General features: G+C 43.1%; 1 protein-coding gene across 1 annotated transcript in view; it reads right to left on the reverse strand.

The window, feature by feature from the left end:
• The window catches only part of tprn (taperin), a 28884-nt gene that overhangs the window by 3745 nt on the left and 3927 nt on the right, over window positions 1-21212 (reverse strand). The window contains exons 2-3 of the mRNA XM_061697475.1: window positions 2316-2517; window positions 362-486 (exon numbers count right to left, since the gene is read on the reverse strand). Of these exons, the coding sequence (XP_061553459.1) occupies window positions 362-486; window positions 2316-2517 (327 nt within the window). The remainder of the gene's footprint in view (window positions 1-361; window positions 487-2315; window positions 2518-21212) is intronic.

A 21212-nucleotide genomic window follows, 5' to 3' on the forward strand; every position in this document is an offset into this window, starting at 1 on the left:
CAATGATAGCATAGGTGAGTCAAAGAGACACGTGATGCAGACTTAACAAATTTCAGGCTAGGTCAGTGTAGTAGAAATGGGACTCCGTTGTAATCTGGATGACCCCCTGAAGAGGTGCTCTCCATAAAAATGACCAATTCCTAAATGGCATCGTATTGTGAAAATATCAATGAAACCGAAAATGAACTGACCACTAACAATTTAGACCAAAAGCTTCAAACTCCTGAAATTAGTTGGGCTAATTGGCTTATTTTCTTCTCATATGTAGGTGGTCTTCAGTTTTACGCCATTGCTCCTTGGCTCTTCGAATACAGAACATAAACTGAGGGTTGAAATGAAAATAGAGTTGTAACCCTCTCACCATGACCTCCTCTGTCGTTTGTGTCTGCCGGGAAGTGGCCTCCTCCTTGTTAGCGCTGTCCTCTTGTTTGTATTCCTGCCAGGCGCTGAAGTCCATCGAGTGCTTGGGAATGTAGCTAGAGAGGTCTGCACATAAGAAAATAGACATTATTAATGATGCTACTACTATAGGTCTCCCTTTGTAGATAGAATTGTGCGTGCTTGTCTTAATTCTTTTTCAAAATAGGTTTGAGTGTGTGACCCTTGGCTTTTTTTTTTTTTTTTTTTGAACCCTGAAAATATACACAAAAATGAATACACTTTCAGTGGCAAGAGCACAAGGAAATCATTAAATATAAAAAGAATAAGTTTCTTTGGGCAGAGCACTTTATCTGTACTTATAGGTGAGACGGCTCATGTGCCATCAAACCCTTGTGGGGCCTCACATTTTCACAAATGTAGTTTAGAGTGATTCCATTAGGGGTCCCTGTCCTCCCACTTATAGTCTTTCTGCTAAGAATGTTCAAAATCAAACCTAAAAGACGACATTTGGATCACACTGGTATCGCAAAGTGGGCCCTTAAGGGCAATTATATATTATACATTTACATAAAACACAATAGACTAAATGGTCAAATGTATTAGGAATGCTGACTATTAATAGGATATGAAAATGTAGGTAACTATAGTTACCCCCCCCCCCCCCCCCCCCCCCTTTCTAACTATAACAGCTTCCACTAATCTGGGAAGACTTTCTGTGAGATGTTGGAGTGAGTCGAGCTAAGAATTTTTGTTTGTCCATCCGCAAGATCATAGGTGAGGTCCAAGATCACCGAGTTGACCCAGAGGGCCTGGTTCAGAATCTCTATTCTAGGTCTTATCCAACCATGCCTTTGTGGATCTTGTTTTGTGTACTGCTGGAACAGAGAAAGGCCTTCCCAAAACTGCTCAATCTTTGCAACATGGAAAATGTTTTGGCAGAAAGAACAACCGGGATTTGGGGGAAATAAAATTGATTCCGTCAAGGAGTAAAGGGAGAGTTTGCAGGTTTCAAAAACCAAACAAAAACTTGTCATATATGTCAAAACTGTCTGTGTGACCCGAGAGTAGAATATTATAATTTTATGTTTTTAATTATTATTTTACAAATGGTAAACATACATAACAGTGGTGTCCCATATACAGACGGCTGTATATGGCATTTGCTGTATATGGCACTAACTAGTGTGCTGTCCAATCAACCACAATACTCCACCCCCCCCAAATTTCAAATTTCAAAATATTATTTCAAAATATTCTTCACATACTATTTAAAATAATGTATTTTTATTGTGATTGGAGACTAATTAAACTGTGCCATTTTTTGGTTAAAATTACCAGTACATAGTCAATACAATGTTGTATATTGACCTTTGAATAGCAGAATTAACGGCAGTCAGTGATTTCTAAGGATATTTAATGCCTTACTGTGCCATTTTTTGGTTAAAATTACCAGTACATAGTCAATACAATGTTGTATATTGACCTTTGAATAGCAGAATTAACGGCAGTCAGTGATTTCTAAGGATAATTAATGCCTTTATTTCGGAAATTACACTGTAGCGGTTCCCTCGCCTGACTTCCGTGCAGTCAGCATCGGTTCAGTTACCACTAAGTGACTGTGTAAATGGTTGTCTGTCTCTATTATGTGCTTTGCAATTGACTGGTGACCAGTCAAGGGTGTATAGTAGTCTGTCCTTTGCACCAAGTCAGCCAGGATGGCCTGCAGCTCCCCGCAACCCTCAAAAGGAAAAGCGGAATACCAAATTAATGGATTGTGGCAATTCAAATTCAACACTTTTTAAGGAATTCGCAGGCACTCAAGTGTCCATATGGTTCACAGGGATAAAGTCCGCCAAATGTTTTACCACTGTTTTACAATCCAATAACAGACCCATGCTGAACTATGCTTCATTTGTTTCTCAACAATATCTCACCGTTGCTGCTGTTCGTATGTGTGGGCGAGCTTGTGAAACTGGGTTGAGGGATGTGGATACGTCCCACCATGCTGGGCGGTTCTTCAACCACCTTTCCGTCCCGTTTTTCCCCGTCCGCCTCGTCGACGCTGTCCCACACGCTGCTTTCTGACGGATACTCATAAGTGCTGTGGAGACTCGACTCATTGAAGGAGATCTTGAGCTGCAGGAGACACAGTTTAAGAAGAATATTCAATTCAGAGATTGTCCGTAGTCGTTGAATCAATATTCAGCATGAAAAACATGCCTGAAATTGGTATATGACAGGCAGGCGGGGGGAAAAAAACAACAGCGTAGTAGTTTTCATGGTGGACTAGGTTGTTTGTTTGTTTGAGGTTTGTAGCATAGGCCAACAATTGATATTTTGGGGCCTATGAATTTAAGTGAAAGAAGTTGAAAAGACCAAACAATATATTTACAGAGTTCAATTAAATGTTGCATTAGGACAAGTACAGTACTGCAATCACAACATTGTGCCATCCCGTGAGTTTACCTCCACAATCAAGGCCATTTACATAATTGAGGTTAAAATTAGGCCTGTCACAATAATTGCTATATCGACTTATTCGATAAATAAAATTGGGACGCGATAGTTTTTCTGGACTCGATAAATGGTTATTGTTGTGGTGATCTAGCGATAACTAACCAAGAGAACAAGAGAGGACAGAAAAGGGCAGGATGTAGGAAAATGAGCAAGGCAGTGGTCCTGACGGTGGTGCGGTGGAATTCTTTTTTCGTGTCTAAAAACCTGTAAGAACCTGTGAGTTGATATGTTAGTATATTAGCGGTGTTGGATCCATCCAATACTCCACAGCCTTGCTCCATGTGCAGCGCGTAGATTCACACAACAGAGACACCGAAGGGAGAGTTAACTATTGTGTTCTCTAGCCCGGGCGCGAGCTAACGAGTTAAGGAGCTAAACAGCTCGCTCTGCCATGGCGAAGTCGTTTAAAACGTCAGTGCCTCTCAGAGTTATTGTGTGTGTTAGTCCCAAATTAACAGAAACACGGGAACGTTAATTGTTTATTAAGTATAACCTCAGTGGCACGTTATTCAGCCAATAGTGGACTACAGCGAACGTCAGCGTATATTTGATTGACAGGTGAAGGGCTCATTTTCAGTGACCCAACCACTGAGTAGCCGGGTTTACACAGAGACTTTTTTTGTCATTCCGATTGAAATAGTTCCAATTGAAGCTATCTGGTCAACTTTTTACATGTGACGTGATCTATTCCAATTGGGTGTACATATGATGTGCAACGACATTTAATCGGAACAGGTGTGAGACGTGCACGTCGTCGTGAACGTCACGCCATTTATCAAAATGGAGGTCTCTAGTCTATTCAGCAAAGTAGTTGGGATTGTTTTCATACGTTTATTTGAGGAAAAACAACAACTTATAAGTAGTTAAAAACAAGATCTCCCTTGCATAAGAGATCTGTTGGGAGCCGCCATATTTATGCCATGCGTAAACGACGACGTCACCGCGCAGTTTTTCCCAGCTCTCTTCTGAATGACGGTATACATAGCGAAAATTTACATCGGATCAGTGTGGCAAAAGGAATATTCCACCCGTGTGAAACCAAATGAAATTCCATTCGGATTTGGCCTGTTTATTCCGACTGAGGTGTTTGTATGGAGCATTTTCATTGGGGTTTGGGCTTCTAAACCGATTATAATCAGAATAGAAGGCTCCATGTAAAGAGTAGTATCTCAGAGTAAAGAAAAAAACTATTTCATAGAGAAATAAAGGAAATTGGAAACATTACAACAACAATAATAATAACATTAATGACTTCAAAGAGAAAAATAAAGTGTCATAAAAAAATGACAGGCCTTATTTTTCATGATTTCGGAGACATTAAAAAAACTATCGTTTATCGTGATTGTTTTTGGGAAAATATATCGTCCTGGAAAATTGTTATCGTGGCAGGCCTAGTGAAAGTGCATCTATATTTTTGAAGACATTCATTGCTAATTAAAACCCGTAATTTTCCTTGTATGTCAAATTTGAGCACAACTTAGTCAAATTCCAGTCCTCTAGCTTTGTGTCCCCAAATGTCCTAAAATATTTCTGAAAGCAGCACCAGTGCGTTTTGTTGTTGCATAATGTATCCATTTTCACGACGCCATGTCCGTCCTCATTGCTCTTGTACTCCTGGAGCGTATGCAAGCTTACTTTGGGCAAGAGGCAACCGAGAGTGGTCGCCAGTCAATCACAACGCACATTCTGTACAGCCCCCCCCCAAAAAAAAAAAAAAAACATTCACTCTCACATTTACAGCTATGGACAATTTAAAGTCTTTAACCTAACATGGATGTTTTTGAAATCTGGGGGAAAAAAAAGTGACAGAACACACAAACTTCACACAGGAGGGCATGAACCAAGGTTTGAACCCACCATGCGATCCATTCCACAATGTAATTGGTGTAAATTGAATTTTGTTTATTATGTTAGCCTGGAAACTATAAACAATAATGTATTAATTCTCAAACAGATATTTTTTCAGAAGCCACACTGACTACAGTAAGCAAACCTCCTCCTGCAGCTGCTGACTGTTCAGCTGCTGGGTCGTCTGGCCGGTAAATCAGGACTAAAAGGTGTCAGATGTCTTCTCATTTAAAGCCCATACTTGATTGTAATGCCGACATGCATTAATCTCTTGCTTTCATTACAGCAAAAAAGAACTACAGTTTATTACTTCCTTACGACACCGTGATTAGACAGCCTTATCGCACGGAACAGCCCTTTGCTAACAGCAGTAATATATCAGGTGGTCTTATTTGACGCCGCTTTTCGTATCGGGTAACTAATGTGCACTTTGTTCAGACCCCAGTGTGGCTGGTTCCACTGGATTATAAACAGAAGGTGGGATAGGTGGTTGTCTAGTCGGAGCAATCTAGGCTCAGCAATGGTGTGCTCGATCGGGCATGGCTGAGTAGCACCGTTTAAGTGGTCTGCAGGGTGAAACCGTTTCTTGAACCCCGTCCATGTTAGAGAGTCACTTTATCAAGGTCTAAATAGCCAAAATATGGGACCTTTAGGAAAAAGAAAACACAAAAGAACAATATAGTACATGTCAATACATACAACACAGAGAAAGTGTTTGTTTAACCCAGTGGGGAGTGTGGCATGCGCACGTGTGTGAGCGATCAGAATGGTACCACCTCACTTTGAAGCCCGAAATAAAACGGACAGTCTGGCTATTTGCCTGTATTATGCATAACGACAATAAAGTTCAACTTAATGGAATCTTCTCACCTTGGGCAAAGTGTCATGGAAGTATCACATTATCACTCAGCCATCTTTACATCCGTGGGGCTTTATAATTTAACAAATGAGCATGGGCGCGCACACAAGCAGTATTAACATTATACAGTAACGTTTGTGATTATTAGTCACACAGTTTACCAAGCTTCCCAATTAATGCTGTTCTTATAGTACCATACTTTATTCTGTGACCAAGACCTAAATCTGATCTAATCTCCATCACAAGGCCACAAGCCAACAACGGTCCTTCAGATTTGACACGCTTTGGGTTTTAGACTTCAGCTGAAACATGTACAAGCATACAATATAGGCCGTATGTTAAAAAGCACCTAAATCCCCCGAATTCAGTGAAATGTCAGAGAAAGGGGGCTTCCTGAAGACAATCAACATCTGTACAAAGTTGCTGAATAATGCAATGATGTGAACCGCTAAACAATCAGTGCCAGGAAAACCTTTTAGTCACGTAAAAATATAAGAACTTCCCGTTAGAGCAGGTACCTAATTACTTCCCTGCATATTACAGTGTTACTAAACAGGCTGCTAATATGCTACATGGGATAATAGAACACCCATAAAGATAAAGACTTCTATTGAGATAATGGTAAAGAGGCCATGTGCCATGCAACTGTGCGGCGAAGGGTTAGGGTTCAGTCCGATACAGGGAATTTGCCAACCAACCTTTCGCTGAATTACCAAATGTACTTATTGTGTGAACTTTATTTTTTTTTTTTTGGGGGGAAATACAGTGAGAAATCCTAGTTTGTTTGGTTTTTTTTTGCTACCCCTCCACACTTAGTTGAAATAGAAATCTGAACGCAAAGCGAATCCAATGTTTCATATTAAATCCTGCCTATTATTCATACTTAGCCTTGAAATAATTGGTGCCTTGATTCTGACAGTGTGACTGTTTTCTAGCATCATACCAAACTGGCATCCTGTCTTAAGAGGAACTCTCAAGCAAACAGACAGTCTATGAATAAATCAGGCTGTCTGTTGAGACCACTTCCTCCTGCACATTTCCTTTGATCTGGTTTGCAAGCACTTCTCGCACAAGAGACAGTGCCACTTCTCACGTTATATTTTACCTGTGAGACCACGTCGGGGAAGTAAATAGGAATATTGCTGAGTGTTGTTGGGGTTTTTGGTGACCTCATGCAGGCAGAAGTGATTTTTGGTCCCCCCTCCCCACCCCCACCCAGCCGGTCCTCAGGCTGTGGGACACATTAAGCGGGGGCCCAACTCTGAAGGACTCCTCATTCAGCACAGTGTGCTCAGTCAGTGAGCTGGGACATGGGCAGACTAACAACTCTTTCATTGTGTTGCTTTGTTTCATATTTATCAAAAGAGTGGCTGCCTCAGAATGAGCACGAGTGGAAGCGGAAGCTAATGTGTCAGTCCGCTCAATGTCTTCCCTTTTTGAAGGGAGTTCAAGAATGGCACAGAATGCCTCATTCAGCTGAATTCAAACAAAATAACAATTGCCTTGTAAACCAACATAAAAATGTCCTACTATAGTAAATAGGACAAAGAAAGAATTTAGAATTTTTAATAAATCAGGCCCTGGGTGTTTTTCTGTTGTTGCACTCAAGATGTTCTGGAGAGGAACAGAATTAAAGAGTACAATTGAAAAAGCGATTGTGCGCTCTTTTGGCATTGTAAAGAAAATGCATGACTCGTTTATACATTGGTTCTCCGCAAACCAGATACAGTGAATCCCCGCAAGTCAGATCAGGAGCTTCAATTCGACAAAAGTGGTGCTTTGCCACCATTTTGTGATATCTAGTGGCAATCAAACCTTTTCAGGAAAGGCATAAATCGTTTGTGGCTGGATTTGGTCCCTATTCCACGTGAGAAGCAGGGGTTCACTGTGTACAGTAATGGAAATCTGGGGCTAAATCTTCAAACTTTAAGGAAGCCAGCATGGTAAAATAGCTCATATGGTAAATAATGACAGTGATAGAGAGAGATCAAATCAAATGAATCGTTTCATCAAGCTGCCTTATCGCTTGGCAAGATGAAAGCCATGCAGGATGGATTTCTTCCAAATCAACCAGTGTTGTATGTCCTAAATTAGTGAAAGGTGGTTGCTAATGAATAGTGCGCACGTATACGCATACGCAGACTGTCTCGGATTCCTTGCTAATCGGGTTGAACTGCTGAGTTAGAAAGGCTGAACACAAAAGCAGCTCTAGTTGACAATCGGCTACTGTATTTGGATGATTTTTGTCTGACTTTTTGTCTGGGTGTGCACCACGTTTAAATACGTGATTCAAGGCGACGGGAGGCATGCAAATGTCTTTTCATGTAAATATTGGATGCCCACATGAACTGTAAGGATGTTTGCAGCAGAGTACTTTGAAACTGAAATGTCTTGCTATTACAGGCACATTAAGGTGTGTGGCGGCTTAGAAGAGATGGGCCCATCAATGTGATTAGAGCTAATCTCCTGCCTGGTAGATAATATTAGCCCAGCAAAGCAAGTACACCAGCTTGAGGAGTTTAACTGGAGCTGCATTAGTGACTCAGGTGAACAATAGCAAAGCAGGCATGTGTTCATATAAAAAAAAAAAAAAAAAAAAAAAAAAAAAAAAAAAAACACATGCTGCAATATGCTAATGTGGCGCCTCGAGCATGAAAAGTATATCGTATACATGTTTTTTTTTTTTTTTTTACTCATAATTCTCGGGAAATGTTCCTATAAATGTGGAATTACACTGAGAGACAACGACCATGTTAACCAGTAACCTTGATTATATGAATCTCTATGTCACTAAAAACTCTGGAAGGAATGCAGTTACACCTGAATGGGATGAAACGAAGCTCCCCCCCCCCCCCCAGTTCATGTTGCTGCAACAAAGTGACCGTGCCTGGAATCAAATTATTGTCTAGTATGCGCATGAACCCAGTTGCTAATAAAACACCTAAAATATACATGGACTCCTTTACTATAACTAGCAAAATCCCCACTCGCTATTCAGAACTACGCATGTTTTCAAGGCGTTGGCACATTTCTCAGTCAATGCGAGGTTAGATCAGATATGCACACATTTGTTTCTCTAAGCCCTCCCGTCATTAGGCATCCCAACAGTGATTTTAGTGTGTGGAGGCTCACTTGGGCATGTAGGTGTCTGATGTTTGCAGATCTGGCAGTCGGTGGAGGCAGTGAGCATCTGTGTTTACACTGTCAAGTCTCAAGATAGTGTGAGACGATGCTCTCGTAGTAGTCTCCGTGGAGATGTGTACGAGTATGTGTGTGTGTGTGTGTGTGTGTGTGTGAGTGTTTATCTGGATTGGATTAACTGCTTTATATTGTGGGGAAGGATGAGAGTGAGGATCGTTTGTATCCTCAAATTAAATGTGCCTCAGACCACTCGAGCCTTCAATCAAAACTGATGATGGAAGAAAATATACATTTGATCTTCATGTTGAAAATAAAACAGCTTCTACTTTTCTTGAGAAGACCTTCCACAAGACTTCTGGAAATTTTTGTCCATTCTTCCAGAACATGTGCACTTGTGAGGAGGTCACTGATATTAGATGCAAGAGGCTTTTCATTTCCTATTTCAGTTCATCCCAAAAGTGTTTGATGGGGTGAAAATTTGAGACTCATGTCAAGTTTTCCCACATCATACTTGTCCAAGTATGCATGTTCCCTGGTATCTATCAACCACAAAAGGGACAGGACAGGGTCTGCTGGTTAAAAATCAAAAAGTCATTCCATCATGAATTGTAACAGAATGGATTTAGAGTTATTATAGTACATTCATGGTTACAAATTATTGTATGCCTCTTTGGCCTGCTACTTTGATTTGCAAAAGTTAACAAAGTATCACTCATACCAACTCATCATTCAATCACTTCATTCATCCAAGGTGCGCCCGCTCCACCAATATTAGTAAGAGTAGGAGCCATGCCGAGTGGAGATACTTGATGGTAAACACGGGATTTTAGCACTTTTAGCATCCCTGGTGCATCCCCACTCCAGTCACAACTCGGTTGGGTTTACAGTAAGCGTTTGAACGATTTCAGATTGTTTTTGTAGTCGACGTTACGGTGATGATAGTTGACCAATCGAGGATTTTTTCTCCCCATCTTAACTCTCTGTGCGCACTCCAAACACACACTTGCTCGCTCACTCACTCACTCTTCCATCCTCAGCTGCACAGACCCCAACCCCCGACTCATTCATCCAATAAAACCCAGACATTGGCTCATCCTATCACATTCAGACACCTTCAAGGTACAGTTGGAAATTGTACAACTCTAACACCAATTTATTTCACACAACCATAGGGTCACTACTTGCTACAGTATATAAGAACAGTATATTATTTTTTAAAAAAGGAGAAAATGCTTTTCAATAATGGATGGCAACAAATGCTTGACACGCATGGTTATAAGAGTTAGAGAAAACTCTGTTGTTTCTGGAGTCGTGCAACACTCACCCACCCACCATATGTTCGTACTGAGTAGAATAATGCTGCCCCGGAGGAGTTATGACGTAATGCTGGTCTGCATAAATGAAGCTTTAACTTCTCATAGTTATTCTTCCATGTTCAGCTAACTAGTTGGGTGAACTGAGCCAAAGCCAAGTAATGCGCTTGCGTCTTGCCTCAGTGGTTCCAAGACGCAATTAATCAATAAATACGTGCCTCATGTTTTATATGAATGGCTATTGAAACAGACTACGGCTGCACGACACTAGGACAAAAATGACATTGCGATTATTTATTTATGTATTTTTTTAAACCTGCTATATATATTACGATGTGAAATAATACAGCATCAGTGTTGGGAAAGTTCATATTCTCCGCGGAAGTGTTCAAAGTTCAGTTCACAGTTCCAAAAATGAATAAGTTCAGTTCATCGTTTGAAATTTTGAACTAACTTCAAAAATTAACTAGTTCACAGTTCTTTTTTTTTTTTTTTTTCTTCCAATATTGTAGTTTGCTGATGGGCTATTACCCTCAAAATACTGGCATTTCATTTCTGCATTGTTGCCACCCATTCAGTCCACACTAGTAGCCAGCAGCATTTTTCACCCTCCAATCTCAAAAACATGAGGAAAAATGTGTCGCTTGAATGTTTTTTTTTGTTTTGTTTTGTTTTTTAAATGACAAATTAAAACAAAAACAGGACTGTAGTCCATAATGTGCAAACTACAAACGCGTAACACAGTTTGACAGAAATTGTAGTGAAATGACAATTACTGTATTACAAAGGAACACATTGACTCCCATTTACGCAGTGTCACTGAACGCACCTCGCGGAATCACGCAGCTACAGCTTGTCTGCCTACAGTAGTTTCATTGAGGAGAGCAAAATATCTATTTGCATGTCCAAACAAGTCCCTCTGCATGTTACCTTTAACATTACAGTTGATTCACTGTATATTACAGTACACCAAAATCGTAGCGGATGCTGCGATGTGACTACCGCGCACACATACATCGCGTTGATGATGCTCAAACAAAATATCATGCAGCCCTAATGTAGACTATTTACCGGTATACTAGTTGTGGGAAAGGGGGAAAAAAATATCTTAGCTGCATGGTGCAAATAGAAACTATTCTGAATCGTGATAAATTTCAATAATAAATTCTTAAATAAGTAATAATTGTAATTGTATCCTACGTGGCCACAGATTCCCACCTCTAGTTTGTACAGTAATCGAAGCTGAGTGATACATTTGCCAATATCTTTGACCGACCTCCACTTTGTACATGGCCTGATTGTGCACACACCAAGCAGCATTGCGAGGCTGACTTGGGGCCACAGAAATACTGAATATAAAACATATCTTAATGTACATAATAACCAATTCAAGCTTCTCCTTAACATTTCAGTATCATGAGTCTTCATCACGTGAAATTGCCATTCATGACAGCTTCAACATTGACGTAACGGCGGGTGTGAGTCAGACAGAGAGAGTGCGTGCCTTTAACCAGGAAAGCTAATGACAGGATAGAATGGCCACAGCCTGTGTTGTCGTGGCGACGGGCGCCATGGTTATATGACAAGGGGGAAATGGCAGAGTGGCAGAGGAGGCAGACCCTCAGGAGGAAGATACTGGAAAGAGCAGAATAGGGTCAATCATCATGAAAACAATAAGAATTGCAATGCTTTACACGAAACTAAAAGAGATCTGATTTATATAACGCTTATTTTAGGACTAAAATGAAGACATCCAGGCAGATTTGTCTCAGCAATTGACTTGCACTAAGACAGACCAGATACAAATCAAAAGTGTTTTGTTGTCATCAATGGCGTCGCTGCTGCTGAATCAGTTTATCTCAAGATTTGACCATTTAATTATCAACAAAGTCATTGATACAGCATACGTACGTGTTCAATCAGAGGTCAAAGAAATAACATGTTCAGAGTCAGCGCCTTCTACCACTCGCCCACAGTTTCTTTTTATAAAACTCCCAAAATGCCCTGTTAGTCTCTTCATCTTCTCACTAGAGCACATAAACAGCAGGACACACACACACAATGAATTAAATATGCCCATGACAGAGCGGCTTTGCTGGTTGAACTCTAATTACACCAACATTGCAGGGTTGTGCCTGTGCCTGAGGGCTATGTAGGGAAACAAACCTGAGTGTGTGTTCTTGTGAATATTGCATAGAACCACTGTTGTGGATCTGTGTGTGTGAGTGTGTGCATATGTTTGTGTGTGTGCGCGGCCAAGTCTTTGCAAGAACTGACAAGAGAATTTATTATGTAAACTGTTTGTACAGACTTCGATATCAGAAAAAAAAAAAAAAAAAAAAAAAAGAAGAAGAAAAAAGCACTTGCTATGGAGCTCCTACTAACCTGCAGGCATTTTAATTCAAATTACTTCTAGTCTAGTCAACAGCAAACCCATGCTCCAGCATTTTACCAAAAACTCTTTGGGGTTACACACAAATGCTGCACTGAATCCTGAAAGGATTGTAGATGCTCAGTGCAGGGTGAAATGAAGTGAGATTTGGGAGGCTTTAAAAAACACAAAACATCTCGTGTTCTATATTTATCTATTCCCCTCAACTGTAGACATAATCTATACCACTTATTATCATGCAAAAGGAAGAGTAAAAGGTGTCAACGGGGTTGACATACAGTATATTAAGGATGGGAGAACACCGATACCAGCCATATTTCAAGGTATCGGGTACTTGTGAATGCTGCCGATACCAGCCACCGATAATTAAGGCAAGAACAAAATCTGACAGAGAGTGGTTTAACATATTGGCAAATGGTGTGCGTCAGAAAGAAAGAATGCTCTTTTTCCATAATCATCTGTGATTGTGTAAACTGAAATTTTATGTATCAAAAGTACTAGAGGTATCGGGACTCTGTATCGGTGAGTACTCAAAAGAGTGAAAACGTACCGAATCAGTCTGGGGGGTGAAAAAAAAAAAAAAAAAAAGTAGCATCGAACATCCCATACATTTATAGTGTATTTTTTAAAAATATCTAAAGTTTAAATTTACTCTAATAATTTTAACCGCTCAAGGGAAATACGACCAATTTACAAATCACCAAGCCATTCTATTTTGAAGAAGGGCTCCACAATTAATTGAATTTTAATCCTGATCGTGATTTTGGCTTGCCACGATTAAATGAGCCTGAGTGGTGTTGGCAAATTTTTACATTTAAAATGCGGGCACCGCTGCATATGGAAAGTGCTTCATTTGTAGCAGTGCCCACAACCTAGTCATCTCGCCACCGGGGGAGCGAACGTATCGTTAAGGCTTCATTAAGGCGCACCGCGCTCCGTGGCCAACTTAAAAACATAAATTGGCAATGATGTCCGACGTAGCAATATGTGAAGCTCTCATTTTGACGTTGGCGGAGAGGCCGGCGTGTCACGTTAAGACACTATTAACATTCGTTGTAGCGGCTGCCTTGACTTCGTACAAAAAAAAAAACAAAAAAACCCAGACGTAAATAGAGAGGGAAATCAGAACTGTCGAGTTCTTTGCAGTTTGTGACCGTCCACGACTGGCCAATGATCAAGCAGAACAACGGAATTCACTATATTGACGTGGATTTTCAAATTAAGAGTCAGTTATTGCCTTTTATGCATTAACAGCATTTGCTTCCATTAAGTTGCAATTCGTGATTGCACTTTGTAAAAGCATATTTATTCAGTTAGCACTTGCTAAAGTAGATTTTTTTGGGGTACATTTATTTTTTATTATTAGCTAAAATGTATTCTTATTTAAAAATTCATTTTGCACTGAAAACTGTGACATAGTTTTTTTTTGAAAAATTAACAATAAAAACTAAGTTTTTGCCCGAACATGAGGAAGAATCGTGATTAAAATATTGATCAAAATAATCGAGATTATTATTTTGGCCATAATCAGGCAGCCCTAAAGGGAAGTGAGTATAAGGGTTAGTCCAAGTCCATCCATCCATCCATTTTCTACCGCTTATCGGGTCGCGGGGGCAGTAGCTTTAGCAGGGACGCCCAGACCTCCCTCTCCCCAGCCACTTCATCCAGCTCTTTCAGGGGGATCCCGAGGCGTTCCCAGGCCAGCCGAAGGACGTAGTCTCTCCAGCGTGTCCTGGGTCGTCCCCGGGGTCTCCTCCCGGTGGGACTTGCTCGGAACACCTCACCAGGGAGGCGTCCGGGAGGCATCCGAATCAGATGCCCCAGCCACCTCATCTGGCTCCTCTCAATGCGGAGGAGCAGCGGCTCTACTCTGAGATCCTCACGGATGACCGAGCTTCTCACCCTCTCTCTAAGGGAGAGCTCGGAACACCCTGCGGAGGAAACTCATTTCGGCCGCTTGTATCCGGGATCGCGTTCTTTCGGTCACAACCCACAGCTCATGACCATAGGTGAGGGTAGGAACGAAGATCGACTGGTAAATTGAGAGCTTCGCCTTTCGTCTTAGCTCCTTCTTTACCACAACGGACCAATACAAAGTCCACATCACTGCAGACGCTGCACCGATCCGCCTGTCGATCTCCCGTTCCATTCTTCACTCACTCGTGAACAAGACCCCAAGATACTTGAACTCCTCCACTTGGGGCAGGATCTCGTCCCCGACCTGGAGAGGACATGCCACCCTCTTCCGACTGAGGACCATGGTCTCTGATTTGGAGGTGCTGATTCTCATCCCAGCCGCTTCACACTCGGCTGCGAACTGCTCCAGTGAGAGTTGAAGCTCACGGCTTGATGAAGTCAACAGAACCACATCATCAGCAAAAAGCAGAGATGCAATACTGAGGCCACCAAACCGGACCCCCTCTACGCCTTGGCTGCGCCTAGAAATTCTGTCCATAAAAGTTATGAACAGAATCGGCGACAAAGGGCAGCCTTGGCGGAGTCCAACCCTCACCGGGAACGAGTCCGACTTACTGCCGGATATGCGGACCAAACTCTGACTCTGGTCGTACAGGGACCGAACAGCCCATATCAGGGGGTTCGGTACCCCATACTCCCGAAGCACCCTGCACAGGACTCCCCGAGGGACACGGTCGAACGCCTTCTCCAAGTCCACAAAACACATGTAGACTGGTTGGGCAAACTCCCATGCACCCTCGAGGACCCTGCCGAGGGTGTAGAGCTGGTCCACTGTTCCACGGCCAGGACGAAAACCACACTGCTCCTCCTGAATCTGAGATTCGACTTACCGACGGACCCTCCTCTCCAGCACCCCTGGATAGACCTTACCAGGGAGGCTGAGCAGTGTGATCACCCCTGTAGTTGGAACACACCCTCCGGTCCCCCTTCTTAAAAAGGGGGACCACCACCCCAGTCTGCCAATCCAGAGGCACTGTCCCCGATGTCCACGCGATGTTGCAGAGGCGTGTCAACCAGGACAGCCCCACAACATCCAGAGCCTTTAGGAACTCCGGGCGAATCTCATCCACCCCCGGGGCCCTGCCACCGAGGAGCTTTTTAACTACCTCGGTGACCTCAAACCCAGAGATAGGAGAGCCCGTCTCAGAGAACCCACACTCTGCTTCCTCATGGGAAGGCGTGTCGGTGGAATTGGGGAGGTCTTCGAAGTATTCTCTCCACCGACTCACAACGTCCCGAGTCGAGGTCAGCAGCGCCCCATTCCCACTATACACAGTATTAGTGGTGCACTGCTTTCCTCTCCTGAGACGTCGGATGGTGGACCAGAATTTCCTCGAAGCCGTCCGGAAGTCTCTCTCCGTGGCCTCACCGAACTCCTCCCATACCAGAGTTTTTGCTTCAGCGACCACCAGAGCTGCATTCCGCTTGGCCAGCCGGTACCCATCAGCTGCCTCAGGAGTCCCACAGGCCAAAAAGGCCCAATAGGACTCCTTCAGCTTGACAGCATCCCTCATCGTTGGTGTCCACCAACGAGTTCGGGGATTGCCGCGACGTCAGGCACCGACCACCTAACGGCCACAGCTCCGGTCGGCCTCCTCAGCAATGGAGGCGTGGAACATGGTCCACTCGGACTCGATGTCCCCCATGAGCAAAGTTCGGTCGGAGGTGGGAGTTGAAACTCCTTCTGACAGGGGATTCTGCCAGACGTTCCCAGCAGACCCTCACAATACGTTTGGGCCTGCCACGTCGGACCGGCATCTTCCCCGACTATCGGAGCCAACTCACCACCAGGTGGTGATCAGTTGACAGCTCCGCCCCTGACAGCTCCGCCCCTCTCGTCTCTGCACCGATCCGCCCCTCTCGTCATCGGACTTGCGGCCGCAAGTCCGATGACACGACCACAAAGTCGATCATCGAACTGCGACCTAGGGTGTCCTGGTGCCAAGTGCACGTGTGGACACCCTTATGGTGTTTGTTATGGACAATCCGTGACGAGCACAGAAGTCCAATAACAGAACACTGCTCGGGTTCTGATCGGGGGGGCCGTTCCTCCCAATCACGCCCTTCCAGGTCTTACTGTCATTGCCCACGTGAGCATTGAAGTCCCCCAACAGAACAATGGAGTCCCCAGCGGGAGCGCTCTCCAGCACCCTCTCCAAGGACTCTAAAAAGGGTGGGTACTCTGAACTGCTGTTTGGTGCATAGGCACAAACAACAGTCAGGACCCATCCCCCCACCCAAAGGCGGAGGGAGGCTACCCTCTCGTCCACCGGGGTGAACCCCAACGTACAGGCGCCGAGCCGGGGGGCAATAAGTATACCCACACCTGCTCGGCGCCTCTCACAGTGGGCAACTCCAGAGTGGAAGAGAGTCCAACCCCTCTCGAGAGGACTGGTACCAGAGCCCAAGCTGTGTGTGGAGGCGAGTCTGACTATATCTAGTCGGAACTTCTCTACCTCACACACCAGCTCGGGCTCCTTCCCTGCCAGATAGGTGACATTCCACGTCCCTAGAGCCAGCTTCTGTAGCCGGGGATCGGATCGCCAAGGTCCCCGCCTTCGGCCACCGCCCAGCTCACACTGCACCCGACCCCTATGGCCCCTCCCACAGGTGGTGAGCCCATGGGAAGGGGGACCCACGTTACCCTTTCGGGCTGTGCCTGGCCAGGCCCCATGGGTGCAAGCCCGGCCACCAGGTGTTCACCTTCGAGCCCCACCTCCAGGCCTGGCTCCAGTGGAGGGCCCCGGTGACCCGCGTCCGGGCAAGGGAAAACTAAGTCCATTGTTTGTCGTCATCATTAGGGGTCTTCGAGGGGAAGGTTTCCATTGAAATTTAACCCATTACTCAAGCTCTTGGTGTTATGTTTATTTAAACTTCCTCTTATAATTTTTCAATCTTTCCTGTTTCGTCAGCATTATGACGGATTGGATTGTGGTTAAGTCTGAAAGCAGAAACAGAAACTAGACAAAAAGATTTTGGTGTAAAACCTTGCTCAAGGCAATCTCAACACTAGTGAGGAGGCAGACTAGAATGTCTCCAACAACTCGTCGCAATTTATTTTTGTCTGCAACGGCTAAACCACCGCCGCTCCCAATATTATATGATAAAGTAAAAAAAAAAATCAACATTAATTGAGACAGTTAATGTTATCCCCGTTTATAAACAATTGCAAATGTGGATGCTGCAAAACTTCTGCACGCTGGACACCGTGAGATGAAAATATGTAAAATAATGGCACCAGAGTAAATGGAAAGGCGAGGAATCTCTCCTGTTTGGGAATGCTGTACAAATGACGATGCTGCGCCAGCATCATGCCAGTGTTGACAAATCCTGTCCATACTTTATTGAAACATAACGTTGAAGGCACTTTTCAACAGCCTCATGTTAAGGTGGCCATCCTACGATGCAAAATAAATCCTGATGCTATGCTGTGAATGGTGGACGTGTAGGTTTTAATACTATATTATTTTTCAGGCACCAGTTGCTAGGAAAAGGTAATCTATTACATAATAATACCCTAATGCAATTATCACCAGTGATAAAGTCACTATCTTAACATGTGATTAGTGAAAAAATAAAACAATTGTTGAGTTAAAATGACCATTAAGGGACAATGTTTTAACATCCATCCATTATCCTTATTCTCACTAGGGTCACAGGCTGCCGGAGCCTATCCCAGCTATCTTCGGGCGAGAGGCGAGGTACACACCCTGAACTGGTCGCCAGCCAATCGCAGGGCACATAGAAACAAACAACCATTCACTCTCACGTTCACACCTTCAATCAACCTACCACACATGTTTTGGGGATGTGGAAGGAAACCGGAGTGCCCGGAGAAAACCCACGCAGGCACGGGGAGATGAACCCGGGTCCTCCGAACTGTGAGGCAGACGCTCTAACCAGTCATCCACCGTGCCGCCACACGTTTTAACATTACATTTTTAAATACACACTCATAACACTAAGAATTTGTAGCTATTTGTCACTATAAATCAAACATTGTACGCTGTAATATAAATGTATGTACACACGATTTATACATACTGTAAGCTTTTTTGTTTGACCAAAAAGCTGTCTTCATATCTTGTACAAACATTTAGCTTCATTATCAAGCCCATAAAAGCCCTATGCTGATTTTTATTTATTTTTTTAAAACTCCATCAAGAGAATGTAATGAAAAGTGAGGGGTGGGGTGCAATGTTTCAGGATGTGGAAGGGAGGAGAGGTTTATGTCTTCTGAGTGATAAATAATTAAACACAATGGACTTTCACACCTGTAGCCCTGGCGCATGACGTTAAGTCTATCAGCGTGCCCTTTTGTTAGCCTTCCTGCGTTACATAGGGTTTTAAACAATTAAGCTTATGTCTATTTTTAACCAGGTGCAGACATGGCATTTAAGTTCAACTAAAATAACACATCCTCGCAGACACAATGAATTCTACAAACACAGGCTAAGACCAGAGATACCAAACCGGCGGCAATGTCCGCCAATGTGAGGACTGAGTCACTGGTACATATATTCATTATTCTTCAGTAGTTGGTGTACAATGCCCATCTTTGGACTGATTATTATTATTATTTTAAAAAAAAAATCTATACTACACACCTGTAAACGTTTGTAACTACAAGCACAGGCATATATTTCTGTATCTCTTCTATTGATGGATCCTCATGGATTAATAGACTTAACACTATGGCTGAGGTAGATCAATGGCGGTACAAGGGACTCTATATGACCTCAGAATTATTTTATTTTATTTTGTATTTTTATTATTACCTTTTTTTAAATGGAGGCTTTCAAACAGGAATGAACAAACTTGTCGTCTTTAAGTTTTCAAAGGCCTATGCCCCTATTGTGCTTCCTAACCAAACCCTACAAGTACAGTTTGGTAGAAATTCAGGTTTAGTTTTACGGCTTCATGCATTTCATTTGACGTGAAGCTGTCCTCACCGAATGTTCACTTTCCGTGACAGGGTATCCTGTTTATACATCTTTGCTGGAAGATTAAAATCATAATTACCCAGTAACATCAGGATTCACAATATGAATAATCAACAACTACAAAAAAGCAGGGTTGTGCAGCATGACTGTATTCCTCTTCCACATTCCATCATAAACCTTTTTGAAACAGAGCTATTTTTGGGTGCTGTTATTTGATATTCATCTATGTGTAATGATTTATCACAAAGATTAGCAACAATGACTTAACAAGGTGGAACCTGGTTAGCATATCTGCCCCGCAGTTCTGAGGACCCGGGTTCAGACCCGGCCTCGCCTGTGTGGAGTTCTTGCATACTCTCCCCGTGCCTGCGGGGGTTTCCTCCCACATTCCAAAAAACATGCATGGTGGGTTAACTGTAGACTCTAAATTGTCCGTCGGTGTGAATGCGAATGGTTGTTTGTCTATTTGTGCCTTGCGACTGGCTGGCAACCAGTTACGGGTGCAACCCGCCTCTTGCCGGAAGTCAGCTGGGAGAGGCGCCAGCACGCCCGCGACCCTATTGAGGATGAGCGGTTGAGAAAAGGGATGGATGGACTTAACAAGCTAGGAAACAGATAAATCAGTATGCAGCACTATTTATATACTGTACATCTCTACAAGTATTTACATTTTCAAATGATCACTTTTGCAATATTCCAAGGAAATCACAATGTCCCATCACTGGTGAGCTATTTTTATTCATGTGGTCCTTGGGGGCTACCTGGTGCTCGTGGGCACCATGTTGGTGACCCCTGCACTCCGTTGTCCTGGCAAACATGAACGCCTCTCCATTCCCACAATGGCCAGCCTACAAAAGCAAAACATTCAAACTAAACCACTCCACCCAGTCTATCTTTGCCAGATGTAGCTCAACATAATTTAACCACGAGGGGAAAATAAAATGTGGTAAATCAACAACAACAACAACAAAAAGCCCCATCCAATCAATAACACACAGATGGAAAATGACTCAATCCTTGTCTATAAATTTCACTAGAAAGCCCGAGTTGATTTTATGCAGATGCAAACATGATGTTGTTCAAAAAGCTGCACTTGACCTACATAGCTTCCCTCGCCAACAAAAAGAAGATCACAGGAAGCTTGAAGCCATGGGACAGGCCTTATTAACTACTGTTGCAAAGAGACGGGCGAAAGCAGGGTGGTGCTTGTGGAGACTGGAGAGAGGTGGATAAAAAAGCAGGACATTGTGAGCTGGGCCAGAATTCCAGACAAACTCCTCTATTTGGCTAAGATGGGAATGTAGAGCAGGGCTGTATACAATATGTGGACACAGTATCATTTCTGGAAAATATACAGGAAGAGTTTATGTTCTACTTGGGTAAAACCATAATGTGTGGAACATTCTTTCTAAGCCTCATAAAACAAATCTTTGGTTTTGTTGGGAAAAACTCAATCCAACCCAGAGCCCTCAGTTGAGGCAATGTTCGGTCGCTACTTCAACGCAGACATTGCAATGGACCAAAACTCCACACAAACTATACTGCTCAAAGGGGGCCTTGATGCTTTTGTAACTGCTTGTGCAGTTTAGCCCACAAAAGAAAAGGATAGGAAAACATTACCTAAGCGGAGAAGAGAGCCAACTGTAAGAGAAAGTGACAGAAAACTCGGTATTTTCTCATGTCACACTGCTGTTAAACATGATGTCTAAATATTGATTTGGCAATCTTGCATAGAGTAGCACAAACATCTGTAAAGTTCAGACTTGTGGCCGAGCATTGTTTCACTCAGAGAACTATATTTATTATCAAAATCTGTTCAAAATGCTGCCATCTGCATTGAT

Source organism: Phycodurus eques, chromosome 15, assembly GCF_024500275.1.
Source record: "Phycodurus eques isolate BA_2022a chromosome 15, UOR_Pequ_1.1, whole genome shotgun sequence".
Taxonomy (NCBI): Eukaryota; Metazoa; Chordata; class Actinopteri; order Syngnathiformes; family Syngnathidae; genus Phycodurus; species Phycodurus eques.